Below are 16,631 nucleotides of genomic sequence, written 5' to 3'. Positions count from 1 at the left end.
TAGTTTGGTTTCCTTTTTCATTTCTACGTAAATAGTAAGATTGGTCGAGATAAAATTTGAAGGATAATGTTATCTAGTTACTTATCGAATACAATCTTAAACAACAGAACAAACTAACCCAATAGAAAGGCAACTCAATAAACTTTTCCAAGAGAAGAAGAAATTAGCAAAATAGTAAGGTAGATGAATAAATCCAGAGATGGTGACTTTTGCTTCTCTTGCAGTCTTACTTGCCCTTTTTCCCAACTAACAATGCACGCGACTCAGAGTTTGTTTGAGCCACACACGCGTTAATCTTTTATTTATTTTTTCCTAATCTTTTTTCATCACTTAAAAAAATGCAAAATAATAATAATCTTGCTATAAACTGGGTTTGAACTCAGAACGTAGTGGTTTTAAGATTAACAACAAAGACAGTCCACCACTTGTAGTGTTTTTTAGATTTAATTCTACAATCTTCCTAAACTTGTAATTTTGGTATAAATCATATTTGTTAGCAAGCTGTCATTTTACTCTTTTGGTATAAACCATTTTTGTTATAGTCAGTGCACTAATATTAATATCTTAATTAGAATTTTGACTGGCAACTATGAGCTTACTTAAAAAATAACAAAAGAATTATAGAAGATGCATTTTTAACGAATTTAAATGGTAGTGGGAAAATGGAAAGAGAGAGATAATAGATTTTTGTAATAAATTTTTTTTTTTAGTCAAGCGATAACGTTAGTTAGTTACCGACATAGTTCGAACTTATGCCATCATAAAAGAACACAACACATTTTCACCATTAGAAAAATTAATGAAAAGGGCTTCAAATCTTTACATTTTAATAAAAAACCACCAACTAACTTTATTTTAATAATAAAGACAAAAGACTAAAAAAAAACTTAAGAAATCCCATTGCGTTGGGCGCATACCTTCCCCCCCCCCCCAAAAAAAAAAAAAACCAAATTCAAACAGTTCACTTTTTTTCTCCTACCTTTTGTCCCATCGTCAGCTACATTATTAGTAGTTTTTTGTTTGTTTGTTTGTTTGTTTTGTTGTTGCATAGAATAAGAAAAATACTTCGAATTGAATTACATTCTCTTGTTTTATTTTTATGGTGTTGTTTTCTAATAGTAGTCATGAGGACGAGAAACTTTTCCATGTGCGCAGAATACGAGATGATACAATCCATACAAGTTGCGAGATTCTTATGTTAAAAAATTAATAACATAAAAAATAAAATTTTCCACCCCACTTATATAATAACACATGGTATAGCATTTGTGTTATGGGCACAAGGAAAAGTTTCTCCAAGATGACACCCAAACTCAAGAAATTGGATAGAGAGCTACATTTATTATTGTAGGTATATGAAAAAAGGGAGGAAATTTTAATTTGGTAATTAAAAACAGCTTTTTAAATATAATTACTGAGAACATAATCTTCTCAAGGTTTTAATCTAAAGAGTCACTTCTGGGTTCATCGTTTTCGACGCAATGAGTGCTTTTACAGGACCAAAAAGAGTCTAAGTTTCAAACCTTATGAAACTGAACCAAGAATGAAACATTATTTATAAAATTTCACAAATAAGTAAACACTATTAATGAAACTAGACCAATAAGTATACACTATTTATGAAACAGGATCAATAAGTATACACTATTTATGAAACAAAAACAAGAATTAGGCATTATTTCCAAAACTAAACCAATAGATGGAAACTATATATGAAACTGTACTATATATTATTTATGAAACTAGAGTAATAACTAGACAATATTTATGAAACATGGCCAATAACTAGACACTATTTATGAAAGTGGACCTATAACTAGACATTATTTATGAAACCGAACCAAGAAAGAGATACTATTAATGAAACTGTATCATATACTATACATTATTTATGAAACATGATCAAGAACTAGACACTACTTATGAAAGTGGACAAAAAACTAGGCACTATTTATGAATTGGACCAATAAATAGTATAATATCTTTTAATTTCATAAATAGTGCAGTTTCATAAATAGTTTCAGTTTCATAAATAATGTTCAATTTCATAAATAGTGTAAAGGTCATGCACGCGCGTAAGATTTTTATTTTTTTTTAATTGTGTCTTTTTCATTAAAAATTAAGTTTTTTTTATTATTTTTATTAAAATTTAAGGATTTTTCATTAAATTTTGATTCTTTTTCATTAAATAAAGTTATAACATGATTTTTTGTTAAAATAAACTTAGTCCAAATTCTTTTCATTAAGATTCCCTGTAATAAAAGGCCAGTTGCGATTTTTGTAACAAATGTAAAATAATATTCTATGTAAAATCGCCATCGTTTTGTCAGAAAAAAAAAAAAAAAAATTTAGGGAACGTCTGGAGTTCAATCGTTTGTTTAAAGGAGTTGACCGTTATTTCTAGAAAGAGAGAAATATCTTCAAGTTCATGCGGAAAAAAAAATCACGAAAAGCCAAAAACTTGAGAAAAACATTCACTGTTTGGTGTTCCACCAGAAACCAGTTCAGCTTCAGATTCACTCAACCGTCTCACTTTCTCCATCTCTCTAGATCCAATCAACTCTGCTTGCTCTCTCTCTCTCTCTCTCTCTCTCTCTCTCTCTAGATCCAAGTTTCGGCAAGTGGGGTTCATCTTCTTCACAGTAATCCATGCAAGAGTGGACAGATTCAGGTTTGTGTTCCTTACTTTAAAATTTCGGTTGGATTCAAACACTATCCATGAAAGTATAGGCTTAAGATTGAGTACCCTTTCAAGGATATTGTGTTATATTGTTCATTGACTTGACCTCTGTGGATGGATGAAATTTGTGGAAACTGAGTAGAAATTTGAGATTTGAAGACTTGGGTTTTCAAATTTGAGTAGTTTAAGGCTCTGGGCGGCTGAGAAACCTTGAAGAAAGTGATAGGAATTGTAGAAAGTTTGAGATGATGAAGTTTGCATGTTTGGTTGTTGTGGTTTGGAGCGTTTATGGGTTGCTGTTTAGTTTGGGGCTCACTTATTCAGAACAATCAGAACCAGGATTCGAATTTACAAATGGAAGAAGTGGAAGCCCTGTTACTTACAGCTATGATCGGATCGATGAAGTGAAGAAAGAATGTCGTTTTGTTCTTTCTTCTGCTTCTGAACTGAAAGCTGAAGATAATCGAATTTATAGCATAAAAACTGAGCTCTTTTTTGTCAATGGGGACTGGAGGCAGGAGGTGGGTGATGCCCCAATTATCCCATTTGATGATAGAGAATTTGAAATGAGCTTGGTGGAGGATATTAATCGTACATCATCGAACTTGGTTTCATTTTGGGTTATGGATGTTGATCGTGCCCATCGATCCAAGAAGTCAGTGAGTGTTAGTGGGGTCATGGTTTTGGGCATTACTAAAGGCGGTAGCTTTGCGGATTATAGGTATGAAGGAAATCCAAAATTTCAAATATGGCCCGGCCATTCTCAGCTCACAGTTTCCTTCCAAGGGATTTACACTGAATCCAAGAAAAATGGTGGGGAAAGAGTAATGTGTTTGTTGGGGAGTACAATGTTGCCGTCCCGGGAGACTGATTCTGCTAATCCCTGGGAGTGGTTGAAGGCTTCTGATGAAAATTACGACCAACCTCCTCTTTCCGAAGATGATCAGATTCTACTAATTCTTCATTATCCAGCGACTTTCTCATTGACAAATAGGGTTATCCAAGGAGAATTAAGAAGCTTAAATTCAAAGTCAAACTCAAAGTACTTTGATACGGTTCACATTTCATCACAGTTGGGAAAGTCCGCAACGTATGAGTTTGGAGCTGAAAAGATCGTGTCAAGAGCATGTGATCCGTACCCTTCTAATGATAACTTGATATATGGTGGCATTAGCATTTACAAAGGTCCTTCGTTTTGTGAAATCCTCCAAGAAGTTACACGGGAACAAGCTTTCACTGTCTTGCCAAACTGGAGATGTAATTTCCCGGGTGATTTTTGCAGCAAGCTGGGTCCATTTGTGGCAGATAAAGAGATTAGGGCATCAAATGGAAGCTTTAAAGGTGTTAAAATTTTTATGCAGGATATCAAGTGTGAACAAAAAAATGCCGCAGGAAATGCCAGTTCAGCAACGGTTTCAGCTGTGTTTAGAGCTGTTTCCCCGCTAGAGAATGAGTATACTGCGGCAAAGAGATCTGGGCTTAACAACATGACTGTTGCAGCGGAAGGAATATGGAAGTCTACCAGTGGGCAGCTTTGCATGGCTGGTTGCCTTGGACTTGCTGATGTTCAAGGAGGTCAATGCAATAGTCGAATCTGCCTGTACATACCAGTCTCTTTTTCCATAAAGCAACGAAGCATTATTTATGGAAGTTTATCCAGCATCAATAACAGTGGTGCATTGTATTTTCCTCTCTCCTTTGAAAAGCTAGTGCAACCTACAGAGCTGTGGAATTACTTCAGAACCTCCAGTCCAAACTACAGGTACACAAAACTTGATTCAGCTGCTATTATCTTGGAAAAAAATGAGGCCTTTAGTGTTGGAACTGTCATAAAAAAATCACTGCTGAATTTTCCCAAACTGGAAGATACAGAATCTTTTCAAGTCAGTCTTTCTCTTCTCTCGGAAGACCTAACCCTTCACGAGTCTGCATTTCTCGATCCAATCCGAGATCTTCACTCTCCAAGAATAGATATTCAGATGGAGATTCTGTCAGTCGGTCCCTTGTTTGGGCGCTTTTGGTCTCCACAAAACAGTTCAACTGCAGAAGAGGAGACTCCTTACCACACGAAGGCTGAATACACTGAAAAGCAGCTCCTTATGAATATATCTGCACAACTCACCATCACTGGGAAAGGTTTCAGCAATTTTTCAGTTCTCTTTCTGGAGGGTCTTTATGACCCACATGTGGGAAAGATGTATCTAGTTGGCTGCAGGGATGTTCGAGCCTCGTGGAAGATCTTGTATGAGAGCATGGATCTTGAGGCTGGACTTGATTGTTTAATTGAGGTGGTTGTGTCGTATCCTCCCACTACATCTCTATGGTTAGGCAATCCAACAGCAAGTATTTCCGTAGCCAGTCAAAGGAATGAAGATGACCCCCTTTTCTTTAGTACAGTCAAGCTCAGAACTCTTCCAATTATGTACAGAAAACAGCGGGAAAGCATCCTCTCTCGTCGGGGTATTGAGGGAATCCTCCGGATTTTGACTCTTTCCCTGGCAATTTCTGGCATTTTAAGCCAACTGTTTTACATCAGGCATAATGTGGATACTGTTCCTTACATGTCTCTGGTCATGCTAGGTATCCAAGCCATTGGGTACAGCATTCCTCTGGTCACTGATGCTGAAGCGCTCTTCAAGAGGATATCTTCGGACTCCAATGCAACATCTTCGTATGACCTTGAGAACAATCAGTGGTTCCATATACTTGATTACACGGTAAAGTTTCTGGTGATGGTTTCACTTTTACTCACTTTAAGGCTTTGTCAGAAGGTGTGGAAATCTCGAATCAGATTACTTACGCAAACTCCTCTTGAGCCACATCGTGTACCTAGTGATAAACGGGTGCTTCTGACTACCTTTGCAATACATTTTATTGGCTATATCATTGTTTTAATCATTCATAGTATGACAACTAGCAGAAAATATATTCGGACAAAAAGCTATAGAATAGCTAGAGCAAATTCTCATGCACTGTGGGAGTGGGAAACTGAGCTAGAGGAGTATGTCGGTCTTGTTCAAGATTTTTTCCTTCTCCCACAAATCATTGGCAACCTTGTGTGGCAGATGGATTGCAAACCGCTCAGAAAGTTCTATTTCTTTGCAATCACATTGGTCAGAATCTTCCCTCACATTTATGATTATATTAGAGCTCCTGCTCTCAATCCTTACTTTGCAGAGGACTACGAGCTTGTCAACCCGACTATGGATTTTTACTCCAAGTTTGGGGATATTGCCATACCGGTTACAGCAATCATCCTTGCAGGTATAGTCTATGCTCAGCAGAGGTGGAGTTACGAGAGGATCAGCCAGACTCTTACTGTGGGGCAATATAGGCTTCTTCCTTTGGGTTCGAGAATGTATGAGAGGTTGCCTTCAAGTTCCATGGCATTTGAAGCTGAGCTTGTTTCGAGTGTCAATGGTAATGCTAGACACGAGAAAGAGAAAGAGAATGATGATGGTGAGTAGAATCGTAATGTGTAAAACCCTTTAAGATTACATACAGAAAAAGGTGGTGTTGTAAAAATATATGCACGGTTGGTGTTACTTTGAAGTTTGTTCTCACTTTGGCATGTTCATGTTGGCTTCTAAAAGAATAATGATAAGACACAAATTCTCCAATTTTCCTGTTCTGTCTTGTGCTGCTGCTTTAGATTCTGTGTGCCTTTTTTTTCTTTGTTAAAAGCGTCTACTCTTGCACTCGAAGTTTGGTGTTCGATTTTTTCTTCACCCAGGCCGGCCGCGTTCACCATTTTGTCTCAAGACCAAAACCCTAATTTGTATTACTCAGGACAATGTAATATACAGTAGACTTCAAGGTATGGTTGTTACTTGTTACTAACCAACCTTGTGACTTGTTTTTTGGATTACATTTGAGGTAAAACGAACAACCGGTCAAATAAAGGCTGTGGCCTCTGTCTGGAACTTCAGACACGGGTGACTGGTCGGCCTTTTCTGGCTAACGAGTCGGCCTAGGCATCAAAGCACAAAACAGTGCACCTGGACAAGGGCGACCGGTCGGTCTACTCTTTAGATTTCAAATTCTCACTCCTTTTCGAAGGTGGAGTTGTGTCCTTTTGGTATTAAGGGTTGATACTCCATATCTAACTCATAAAACACTTAAGTACAATATGATACGATGGAATGCGATGGGATGGATGGTAGAGGGCTGCCCGCACCCAAAAAGCAATGATTCACTTGTCCCCTTGTCCATAGGGATCTCGTGGCATACAACCAAAACGTCTCCCGTTGGATAGCCGCCCCTTTCTCTCTTTTTACCGCCTCGTGGATGGACGAAGGAAGGGAAGTTACAGAACGGGACAGTGAAGGCTGGCGAAGTAGACGGCAAGCTCTGCTCCCTGACCTTTCTATTATATTAGAAACATGTTCTAGTAGTTTGAATATCAATTCAAATTGAAGATACATGTTTCATACGAAGTGGTGTATCTTAATCAAGAGGTATAAACCAAGCGGTATGGTTTTGAACAATTTCAATACCAATTCAGATGGACATGCAATTCCCTCTATATGGTTCGTTCTCTGCAGGAAATAATTACTTGAATTCAGCACACCGGCTCCTTCTTCATGGGACCTGTATTTCCCTACTCAATACTCGCAACCATTCCTCGTCCAGTCCATTGCTTGCTTATGGAAACAACATTGGTCATATCGGCGCAACCTTTATACAATGCAGTGAGATTTCTCTTGGCAACTGTCGTAGCATTGATGTTGTGGTCAATGTTCTGGAACCTCGGCTCCAAAACGTAAGTTGGAACAAGGAAATAAAGAAATGAGTTGGTGAAACTCATTAGCCTTTTCTTCTTCTTTCTTTTTTCTCCATTTTTCCTGTGTTCAAATTTGCTTTGTGTTATTTGATGCAGAAAAAGGCAACAAGATTTGTTCAATGAAATGGGTTCTCTGTATGCTGCCGTTCTCTTCCTCGGGATACAAAATGCTGTACTTCACATTTTACGGCATGATGACTGTGGCTGTGACGCCAAACCATCATATTGCTGCGATTGTTTCCTCTGCATTTTATTCAACGTGGAACCTCTTTCCAGGATTCATCATCCCACAGCCGGTGGCTTGGACCTTGTATGGATTGATTGCATCACAGTTTGGAGATCTGAACGAAGTGCTCGGTAATGGCCGTCAAGCTGTGAACAATTCCTGAGACATTACTTTGGTTTCAGACATGATTTTGTGGGAGTTGTTGCAGCAGTGCGTGTTGGGGTTACAATGCTCTTCGGATTCATCTTTGCCTTCTCTATTCTGGCGTTTAATTTTCAAATCGATAGATGTTTCTTTGTATTATTCGCGAAGAACAATTTTAGATTACTAAAACAAGGTACATATCAAGTCATCGTAATTCCCTAAATCAATCTTAACCGTGAAGATACGCGAAGATAATCCAAATGGTTTGAAGTTTCATAATTTGCAGTAAACCCTGGAGATAGAGAAATCTTGTAATGCAAGAAATCGAGCCAATCCAAGAACTGCAAAACCTCGTGCTTTGGTAAATACTTCGTACAAGAATGAGATCAGTGGTAATACAAGATGCACAAACTGGTAATACCATTTATATTTTGAAGGTATACATGCTACAAATGGTATGCAAAATTACAGATTGATGATAACTTTCATCGTATCTACGAGTTCAGTGACATCCAACGTAAATAAATTTCTATCTCTTCTGGAAATTGAAAACCTTGATGGAAACGGCAAAAATAAGTCCGAAGAGAATAACAAACGCTGTAACAATACCTGCAACTGGTCCTAGAAACTTGTGTTCGAAGCCGAAATAACTTTTCAAAAACTGTTTAACTGTTACACCATTGTCAAGCATGTCGTCCATATCTCCATACTGTGATATAACTAGTCCATATAAGGTCCAAGAAACTGGACATATATAATAGTACCATCTCCACCACACGGGCATTCTCTGTTACGAACCAGAAAGCATAAAGTAACACTTTCATTAGTGTCTATGCGCGAAATGACCAAAATAAAGGTGGCATTTGAAAACAATACTTACAGTTCGCGGGACAATAAATCCGGAAAAGAGGTTCCACACTCCATAAAATGCGGAGGAAATTATAGTAGCAATGTGGAAATTTGGCGTCACAGCCACGGCCATCATCCCATAAAAGGTGAAATATAACAATGTGAAGTACATGAAGAACAAATACCAAAAGAATTTAGCAGCAGTCCATTGATGTCCCATCATGGAGTACACGATGACAGCGTAAACCAGAGTTTGGATAAAAATGTACGGGAGCTCAATTATAATCTGCATAGAACATTGAAGTTGCTTACATAAAATATTAACTCATTGTAGACGAATTATGAAATTTGTGTAAATCGACTACCTGTGCAAAGGCATACGCTAAGGGTGAATACATTCCAGCAGCTTTTTCTCTGTAGAAAACCGTTCGTTCAACTGAAACGACTGGCTGCACACTACCAGCATTTTGGATTCCAATGAATTGAACAGCACAATACATACAGCCCATTGCATTAAACAGGTCTTGCTGCTTTTTCCTACAATGGGGAGGATGGAAATGTGTTTATATGTTGATTGGAATTACAAGAGGTTGAACTTTTGTTGATAAACGATAGATGCAGCTTACGTTTTGGAGCCCAGGTCCCAGAACATTGTGCCAAACATGATGGCTATGATAGCTGTGAACAAAAATCTTACAGCAGTGTATGGTGGATTGCGCCAATATGACAATCTTTGTTTCCAAAAGCATGCTATGCATTGAGCATAAAATGATTGAGAGTATTGAGAAGGGAAATGGAGATCGCTGCAATCGGGAGGAGGCGTGCTCAGTTGCCTAATAAGTTCTTTGTTTCTCCTGAGACACACGCCGGACAGTTGTACTACTTCATTACTATATTTCAATTGCGTTACCATGAAGGCTAAGATAAATACAGAATTTCAAACAGTAAGATGTGTTTTATGCCATAAAGTCTGATGATGCATTTACGATAATACCTACCGATACAGTTCAGAATTTTTGTACACTTTGGAGAAATCAACTCCCAAAGCTTGTTCTTGTGCATAAGAGCTAACTTCCAACATCCAAGTTGCAGGGTTGTAATCACCTTTAATTTTACTGACTCCTTCAATGTCCTAGACATAATGCATCATCTACGTCACTAAAAGCATGTAGATTAAAACTAAAACGCGTTGTTCCACTGCAGATTATCGTTATCACATACCTCAAAATACTTGATCAAATCACAAGAATGGTGACCTAAAGGCCCTACATATATTTCTTCTCCTCCACGCTTCATCAACAATAACTGGAACATTTTGTTGAATGTATTACTGTCAGATAATTGTGCGAACATTTAGCTTTAGTATTAGTGATGTACCAACATTTCTCACCTCATCAAAAGATTCAAATATGTCGATGCTTGGCTGATGAATGGTGCAGACAACTGTTCTTCCAGTGTCCACTGTGTTCCTAACTGTTCTCATGACAATTGCAGCAGCTCTAGCATCTAGCCCCGAAGTTGGCTCGTCCATGAATATTATGGAAGGGTTTGCCACTAGTTCAACAGCAATGGTGAGCCTCTTCCGTTGCTCAGTCGAGAGACCATTCACACCTGGCAAGCCAACTAGCGCTTTCCGCAAAGGTTTTAGTTCCACAAGCTCCATCACCTCCTCCACAAACATCTGCCATCAGTTAAAATTTAGAATTGCTATAGCTTTTGAACACTAGAACTTTTAGTCAAAGTTATAAAACCATCCTTTATTAGCTGGATAAAAGAGCAAGGACGAGGTTTCCAGAATGCAACCTTTCTTGTTGTAGAATTGACTTCAGAGGGTAGGCGGAGCCAAGCAGAAAAAAGCAAAGACTCATAGACAGTAACATGAGGAGAATGGATGTCATTTTGTTCACAGTATCCTGAAATACGAGCAAAGGTTTCTTGCTTTTTGGGATATCCAGAAATTTTGATGTCACCGTCAATATAACCCCCAGTTTTCCTACCAGCTAGCACATCCATGAGAGTAGTTTTACCAGCACCACTGACACCCATCAAAGCGGTGAGGACGCCAGGCCTGAAAGCACCGCTCACACCCTTCAAAAGCACCAGCTTATCCTCACTGACACCCTGATTCTTCATTTCCTGCAAGTTCAATTAAACCAACTGTGTTTTGTAAATGTGCTATTTTAAAAGTAAAAACAACTTGCTATCTGAATCGTAAACATGAAAATTTGTTAATTACCGGTGGCATGTCAACAGAGTACACAATGTCATTAAAGGTGAGAGATTGTTGTTGAAATGGAAGAGTCATTCCTTTTTTCTTACTGGAGTTTATCTCAGCGCTAGCTTTGTTCCCTTCATTTGCAGTTTTTTGAGCTTGTTCATTTTCTTGAGATTCGTCCAATTGACTACTCTGAGCCTTGTCATAAGCTGTACAATTATTTGAACAATGTGAAAACATGAGCTCTCACATTTCAATTTATTAATTCAAAGTAAGGTACTCACAGTCGAGATAAGTGAGGGCCAAGACATAAGCCAAGTTGAATAATATTATAAATCCAATCAGGCCCCCAACTCCTATCCAATACCAACGTTGTTCTGTAAAGAATCCTCTAGACTTCAAAACCAAAATTCCCAATGGCTGTTCTGTGTTTGGAAGAACCTTTCATGCGAAAGCAATCCAAACTTCAGAGAGATTACGAGACAAACAAAAAACCTTTAATTTTTATACATGGCTAAGTCAATAGTTTACATGTTTCCAGCTATTCCCTAGGAACTCGTTTACTTCCACTGCATTCTGCGCATACATCATTGGTGATATCCAGTAAGCCCATATCCACCATTTCTTTATATCCACTGCAGCAAAGAAATGTGCATTACGAGGATTGTCTTGCTTCGCAAGTCTAATTTTGTGTCAAACTTGTATGTACCATACCTCTTGAAAGAACAAAGCCACCGTTTACAAAGAGTACTAGTAGTGCAAATGATCCGCCTGTGGTAGCAATAACCATATTCCTACCAAGTGCTGCAATAAGTCGGAATAATCCAGAAGCCATTTGATGGACAAGTATGAATATAAAGTATTGTCTAAACAACCTGCACACACATAGATTAACAGAACAGAAATTGAAAAAATGTAAACGAAAATTTCCAACACAGTTACAAATCCAAGCATTACCTATGCACATTTGGATCGAAACCAATGACGTAGTACGTCATGAAAACCCAAATTGCAACTTCCACGAATGAGAGGGGAACCTTGATCAACCATCCGGGAAGTGCATACGCCCAGGCAGGGAAAAACATGAGGTCCCTTTGCTTGTAAAAAACAGAAAGCTTGGCAATGGTCAAACTGAGCTCAGACATTCCGTTGAACATGACCATTATCATACAGAAAAATAAGGCACCAGTGAAAATGCCTCCATCTGTTATTGAATCTCGATGCATCCTTGTCCGTATGAAGAGTGTCATTGTAATGAATGCCATCACTATAAGCTATTAGAATAAAGAAGATTAAGAGAATATTATAGACGCACAAAACTGTATAACTAAAACTAAATATAATAAAGTAGAATTCTGATTAACCTGTACAAACTTGAATACATAGACGAATGAGTTCCTCTTCATTAGCAAGTATTCTCTTGACATGCAGGCTTTAAGCAGTTCTTTCTTTCCAACACCATATTTTTGGGGAGCCAAAAGTTCTGCACCCTTGTCACTCTTGTCAAATGGAACCGAAAGGTCCTCTTTTATTTTCTTCCCAACATGGAAAGACTGAAATGTATCAGTGAATTCCTTGACCGTGACAAATTTGTAAGCCTTATCCCTATGAGCCCAATATTGCTCCTGATCTTTCTCTGAAGTCACCTACAACAACAATTCAATTATGCGAAAACATAAAGGAGATGGGCTCACATAGGTAAGAGATCAATCATGTAAATCTAAGCTTACTTCCTGCAGAAAATCGGCCACGCCTTTTCTTTCAGGACATTTGAAGCCTAAGGACTCAAAAAACTCTAGCACGTGTTCACGGGGCCCCTGGTACACAATTTGACCATCGGAGAGGAGTATAATGTCATCAAAAAGGTTATAAGTTTCTGGTGGCGGCTGGAGGAGAGCAATAACAGCAGTTCCGTTGAGAATGTGCATGGATTGCCTAAGTGAGTTCACAATTTGATAAGTTGTTGAGCTGTCCAAACCAGTAGAAATCTCATCCATGAACAGAACCTTTGCCGGTCCAACCAGCATCTCACCTGCAATGTAATCGGTAGAGTTATTCAGACAATTACTAGGTCCAGGAGACATACAAGTACAACACATCACTTGAAATAAAAGCTTGTGCCTAAATACCGGTTGTGACACGCTTCTTTTGACCACCCGAAATACCCCTTAGCATTCCATCCCCGACCATGGTTTCTGCACATATGTCTAGTCCTAAAATCTGCGAGTGGAAAGCGAAGTTAATGACTAACCTGATAAATTTTTGAAACCAATGAATAGTAATGGATTGTGATGTGGAGATGATACCTTCAGAACATAATCTGTGAAAACATTTGCCTTCTGGCCTTGTAAAGCTGATGCCTGAAATATTTGAAACCAACTCAAGCTTGGCATTTACAATACCACCTTAAGATTGCAAAATCACCAAAAGTTGGTTTTAATCTTGGTGACTTTAAGAATGGAGAAGATTTACACAAGCTACATATCTTGACATACGTATTTTAGCTTGAAATATGGAATCATGAGATTGTCACAACCAGTCCCATTAGTCTAGGTTATGGACATCCTTCCTAGGGCCACAACATAATCCATTTCATTGGAACGTTTATATCTTATCTTAGGTCCTTATTCAAGCGTATCTCTGTACAAAAATACTGTACCGTCATCCAAAATGTGCGGAAAACATTGTTTATCAGATTACAGAAAAGAAATTACGGATAATCAAACAGCTAAACAATTACTGATCGATGTAGCCAATTTTTGGATGGGAAAATCCTTGAAAAAGACTCTAAAAACTGAATGGTAACGATCGTTGAAATCACATTCTGGAAATAGAATGTCCATAAATTTTTTCAATGAGGACATCCTTATTAGCCCGAAAATCACATAATATATCTAGCTTCAGTTTTTTACCTTCATGAAGACATCAATATCAGGATCAGGCTGAATATTTGCTGCTTTCTCTCTCCTTGACAGTTCTGCTAACCATTCTGTAGATGGCCATATTAACAATTAGTCATCCTGCGAATAAGTTAGAAATAGTAGATATAGTGATCTGAATTCTGATAAATAGAATCTGTACTCATAAAAAAAAAACTAACCATGACGATGTCCGACCCCCTGGCATCTAGAAGAGAAGGACAAGGTTTCTCTTACAGTCATTTCAGGATTATGGATATCATGCTGACTGATGTAGGCAGAAGCTCTCCAAGGTGCAGATTCATTCATGTCAAGGCCATTGTATGTCACCTTCCCTGAGAACTGTACGTAAAGTTCAAAAACTTATGGATTCTAGTTCTGAAGCTACTTAACTGAATACAGCGCGAACAGCTAAAGCTCTATATGTAGCAATATTAACTTACCTCTACATCTGGCGAAAGCTTCCCGGCAAGAGCCAGCAATAACGAGGTCCTTCCAGAACTTGGAGGACCTAAAAGCAATGTTATTCTGCAAAATTTGCATCAGCCCCCCAAACAAAAGTTAATAACAAAATTTGGGAACCAAGTAATCGCTATAACATGTCATTAATTTCAGGTATAGATGATCAGAGTCTTTGCATTTTTACCTGCTAGGCCTAATGATTCCACTAAGATCACGGAGGATAGACACGTGTTTCTTCCTACTCTTAAGCAAGTGGAGACTAGACAAGATGCCCTGAAGAAAAACAAGATTGAAGGGCAACATAAGCAGGAGGAAGAATTAAGAAAATCCAGGTTTAATTCGAACAGCAAGAAAGACGTAATCTTGATTCGATTGCAGGTTTACCTCAAAAAAATTAATGTAAAAGTTAAAGAATGAAGGCAACGCCCTTGTTCCTACATGAGCTTCTGCATCAACTTTGACATGCTCGTATCTTACCTCCAGTGCTGGAATTTCCACTCCAGCTCTGACATATTTCCAACAAGTTAAAGGTGTTAAAGAGTTCAAGTATCCAACACAATACAAAACCAATTAATCGGTTCATTAGAATGTCAGCATCTACCCAAAAGCAATTGACAATGGGTGGAGAAGTTCAATTAATTTTGAACTTTTGATGCAGTATTCCATCTAACATGTGAGATATTCTCAAAACAGCTGACATCCCCATAATGTGGTTCTATTCATGTGATTCCTTCAGCGCTAATTGATAACAAGAGTAATTCTAAAGGGAATCATTGAATAATGGTTTATTAGTAATACGATAGTTGAAAGGGAAAATTCCGCTTTGTATCCCTTGAAACTGGTACATTTTTTCGATACTCTCTTGAAGAGCAACCAAATATAAACAATGTAGCCATAGCAACCATTTGTAGTGCGGTAAACTGCACTTTGTTAAAGTTCTTATATGTATTCGATATTATTGATACTTAGGCAGTCGATAAACTTGACTACACCTTTTTAAACTGTAGTTAACCGCATTGTAGTATGACTGATATATAAATATGTTAGTACATTAATTACCTATCGAGTCGCTCTCTCAGCCTCATTAAGAACTTCTCGTTCTGGGTTTCGGTATCTTTCACAAGCCTCTGAATTAAATTATTCCTTTCTTGAAACCCAAGTTTACGGACATCAACTTCACTTGCCTCGCCGCTTGAAGAAGTGAGCAAACCTTTCTTTAAACGGTTGAATGTGGGAAGTCTTTCAAGTGCAGCCCACTTGAGGTCTTCTTCTTCATCTTCATGGTTGGAAGTCATGGACGGCCTCGAGAAAACTTCCATACCAGTGTCCCTCCAAACCGAAGAACTGTTTGCTCGAAAACTCTGACTTGCTTCGTAAATATGATTTCTTGTGTCCATTGCAACCTCAACTATAATCTATTCTTTAATATGCAAGGAAAAAGGTTAAAACTCTAATGTATCAACAACCCTAAGACGATTAAGTATACATATACAGATACTGCATGTGAGATTCATTTATATCCAGCAGAGAGAAAAGCTTTTACACCAAAGACTTTCAGAAGATTTTCTTGTTAGAATATATATGTTGCCACGGTTGATGGAAATAGGAACAAAACTAGGGGGATCGAGATGTCATCGCCTTTTCTCTCGCGTTGTAGATATATGTGGTGACCATATACAGAGGGAACTATTCTTTTTGCTTTTTTTCAGAAATGGTGCCACCTTCTTTTGTGGATGCATGATTTTAAACCAGGAAAAAAAAAATTAAAAAACATTCAAGCATCGTCCTCCTTTTTGGTGAAAAAAGAAGAGAGAGGATATAATTCAAGCATTTAATCAAACATATACAATGCTTTAAACTGCGTTGAGATGCATAAAATGTTCTTTTGTCAGACAATACATGAATCTCGATCATTAATTAAAGGAAAATTTTATTTGGATCCAGTTATCTTATCTCTACACCCAACTAAAAAGTTTTATCCACTAAACTTTCAAGTTTAACCTTAAATAAATAAATAAGAAAATAAAAATTGATGTTTCTATCTCTACACCCAATAACCCAAAACCTAGCGCACCACTCCACCCCTCCATTATTTTCCGCGAAACAAACTGCTACCCCACTGGCATTCTCCTCCGACCTGGAAAGCACTTCCTACAATGTCTCCTTCAAAACATCAGTCAAGAAGCACCCAACAAACAGACCAAATGGTAGCACCAATTTATAGTTTATGGAGATGGAAAATATGATGTCTGATAAGAAGCTGAGGGTGCCCAAAGTAACATATGACCATATGAATGTTTTTTTTCCAAGCAGAAGCAGCTGCTCTAGTGTTGCATCTGCTGCTTTTCTCCACG

General features: G+C 38.0%; 3 protein-coding genes across 3 annotated transcripts; 2 read left to right on the top strand and 1 right to left on the bottom strand.

Moving 5' to 3' along the window:
- The first annotated feature begins 2,407 nt into the window (after positions 1-2,407).
- LOC126610846 (uncharacterized) lies at positions 2,408-6,300 on the top strand. Its single transcript, XM_050278990.1, has one exon. The coding sequence runs from the start codon at positions 2,926-2,928 to the stop codon at positions 6,145-6,147; it is 3,222 nt and encodes a 1,073-aa protein (XP_050134947.1). The 5' UTR covers positions 2,408-2,925; the 3' UTR covers positions 6,148-6,300.
- A 151-nt stretch (positions 6,301-6,451) lies between these two features.
- LOC126610847 (ABC transporter G family member 44-like) lies at positions 6,452-8,151 on the top strand. The gene is made up of 2 exons (XM_050278991.1): positions 6,452-7,442; positions 7,560-8,151. Exons 1-2 carry the CDS (start codon positions 7,264-7,266, stop codon positions 7,822-7,824), a joined length of 444 nt encoding a protein of 147 aa, XP_050134948.1. The 5' UTR covers positions 6,452-7,263; the 3' UTR covers positions 7,825-8,151.
- Positions 8,152-8,226: 75 nt separating this feature from the next.
- On the bottom strand, positions 8,227-15,827 carry LOC126610845 (pleiotropic drug resistance protein 1-like). The gene is made up of 23 exons (XM_050278989.1): positions 15,337-15,827; positions 14,662-14,782; positions 14,462-14,550; positions 14,259-14,343; positions 13,998-14,157; positions 13,810-13,886; positions 13,204-13,257; positions 13,027-13,117; positions 12,628-12,929; positions 12,262-12,543; positions 11,855-12,171; positions 11,612-11,772; positions 11,429-11,532; positions 11,182-11,338; positions 10,919-11,106; positions 10,486-10,818; positions 10,073-10,363; positions 9,904-9,987; positions 9,681-9,814; positions 9,309-9,536; positions 9,048-9,219; positions 8,714-8,968; positions 8,227-8,620 (listed from the first exon to the last, which is right to left on the bottom strand). Exons 1-23 carry the CDS (start codon positions 15,672-15,674, stop codon positions 8,363-8,365), a joined length of 4,281 nt encoding a protein of 1,426 aa, XP_050134946.1. The 5' UTR covers positions 15,675-15,827; the 3' UTR covers positions 8,227-8,362.
- Between the last annotated feature and the right edge of the window lie 804 nt (positions 15,828-16,631).

Source organism: Malus sylvestris, chromosome 17 (assembly GCF_916048215.2).
Source record: "Malus sylvestris chromosome 17, drMalSylv7.2, whole genome shotgun sequence".
In the NCBI taxonomy this organism is placed as follows: domain Eukaryota; kingdom Viridiplantae; phylum Streptophyta; class Magnoliopsida; order Rosales; family Rosaceae; genus Malus; species Malus sylvestris.
This window is presented reverse-complemented; position numbering and strand designations above follow the sequence as displayed.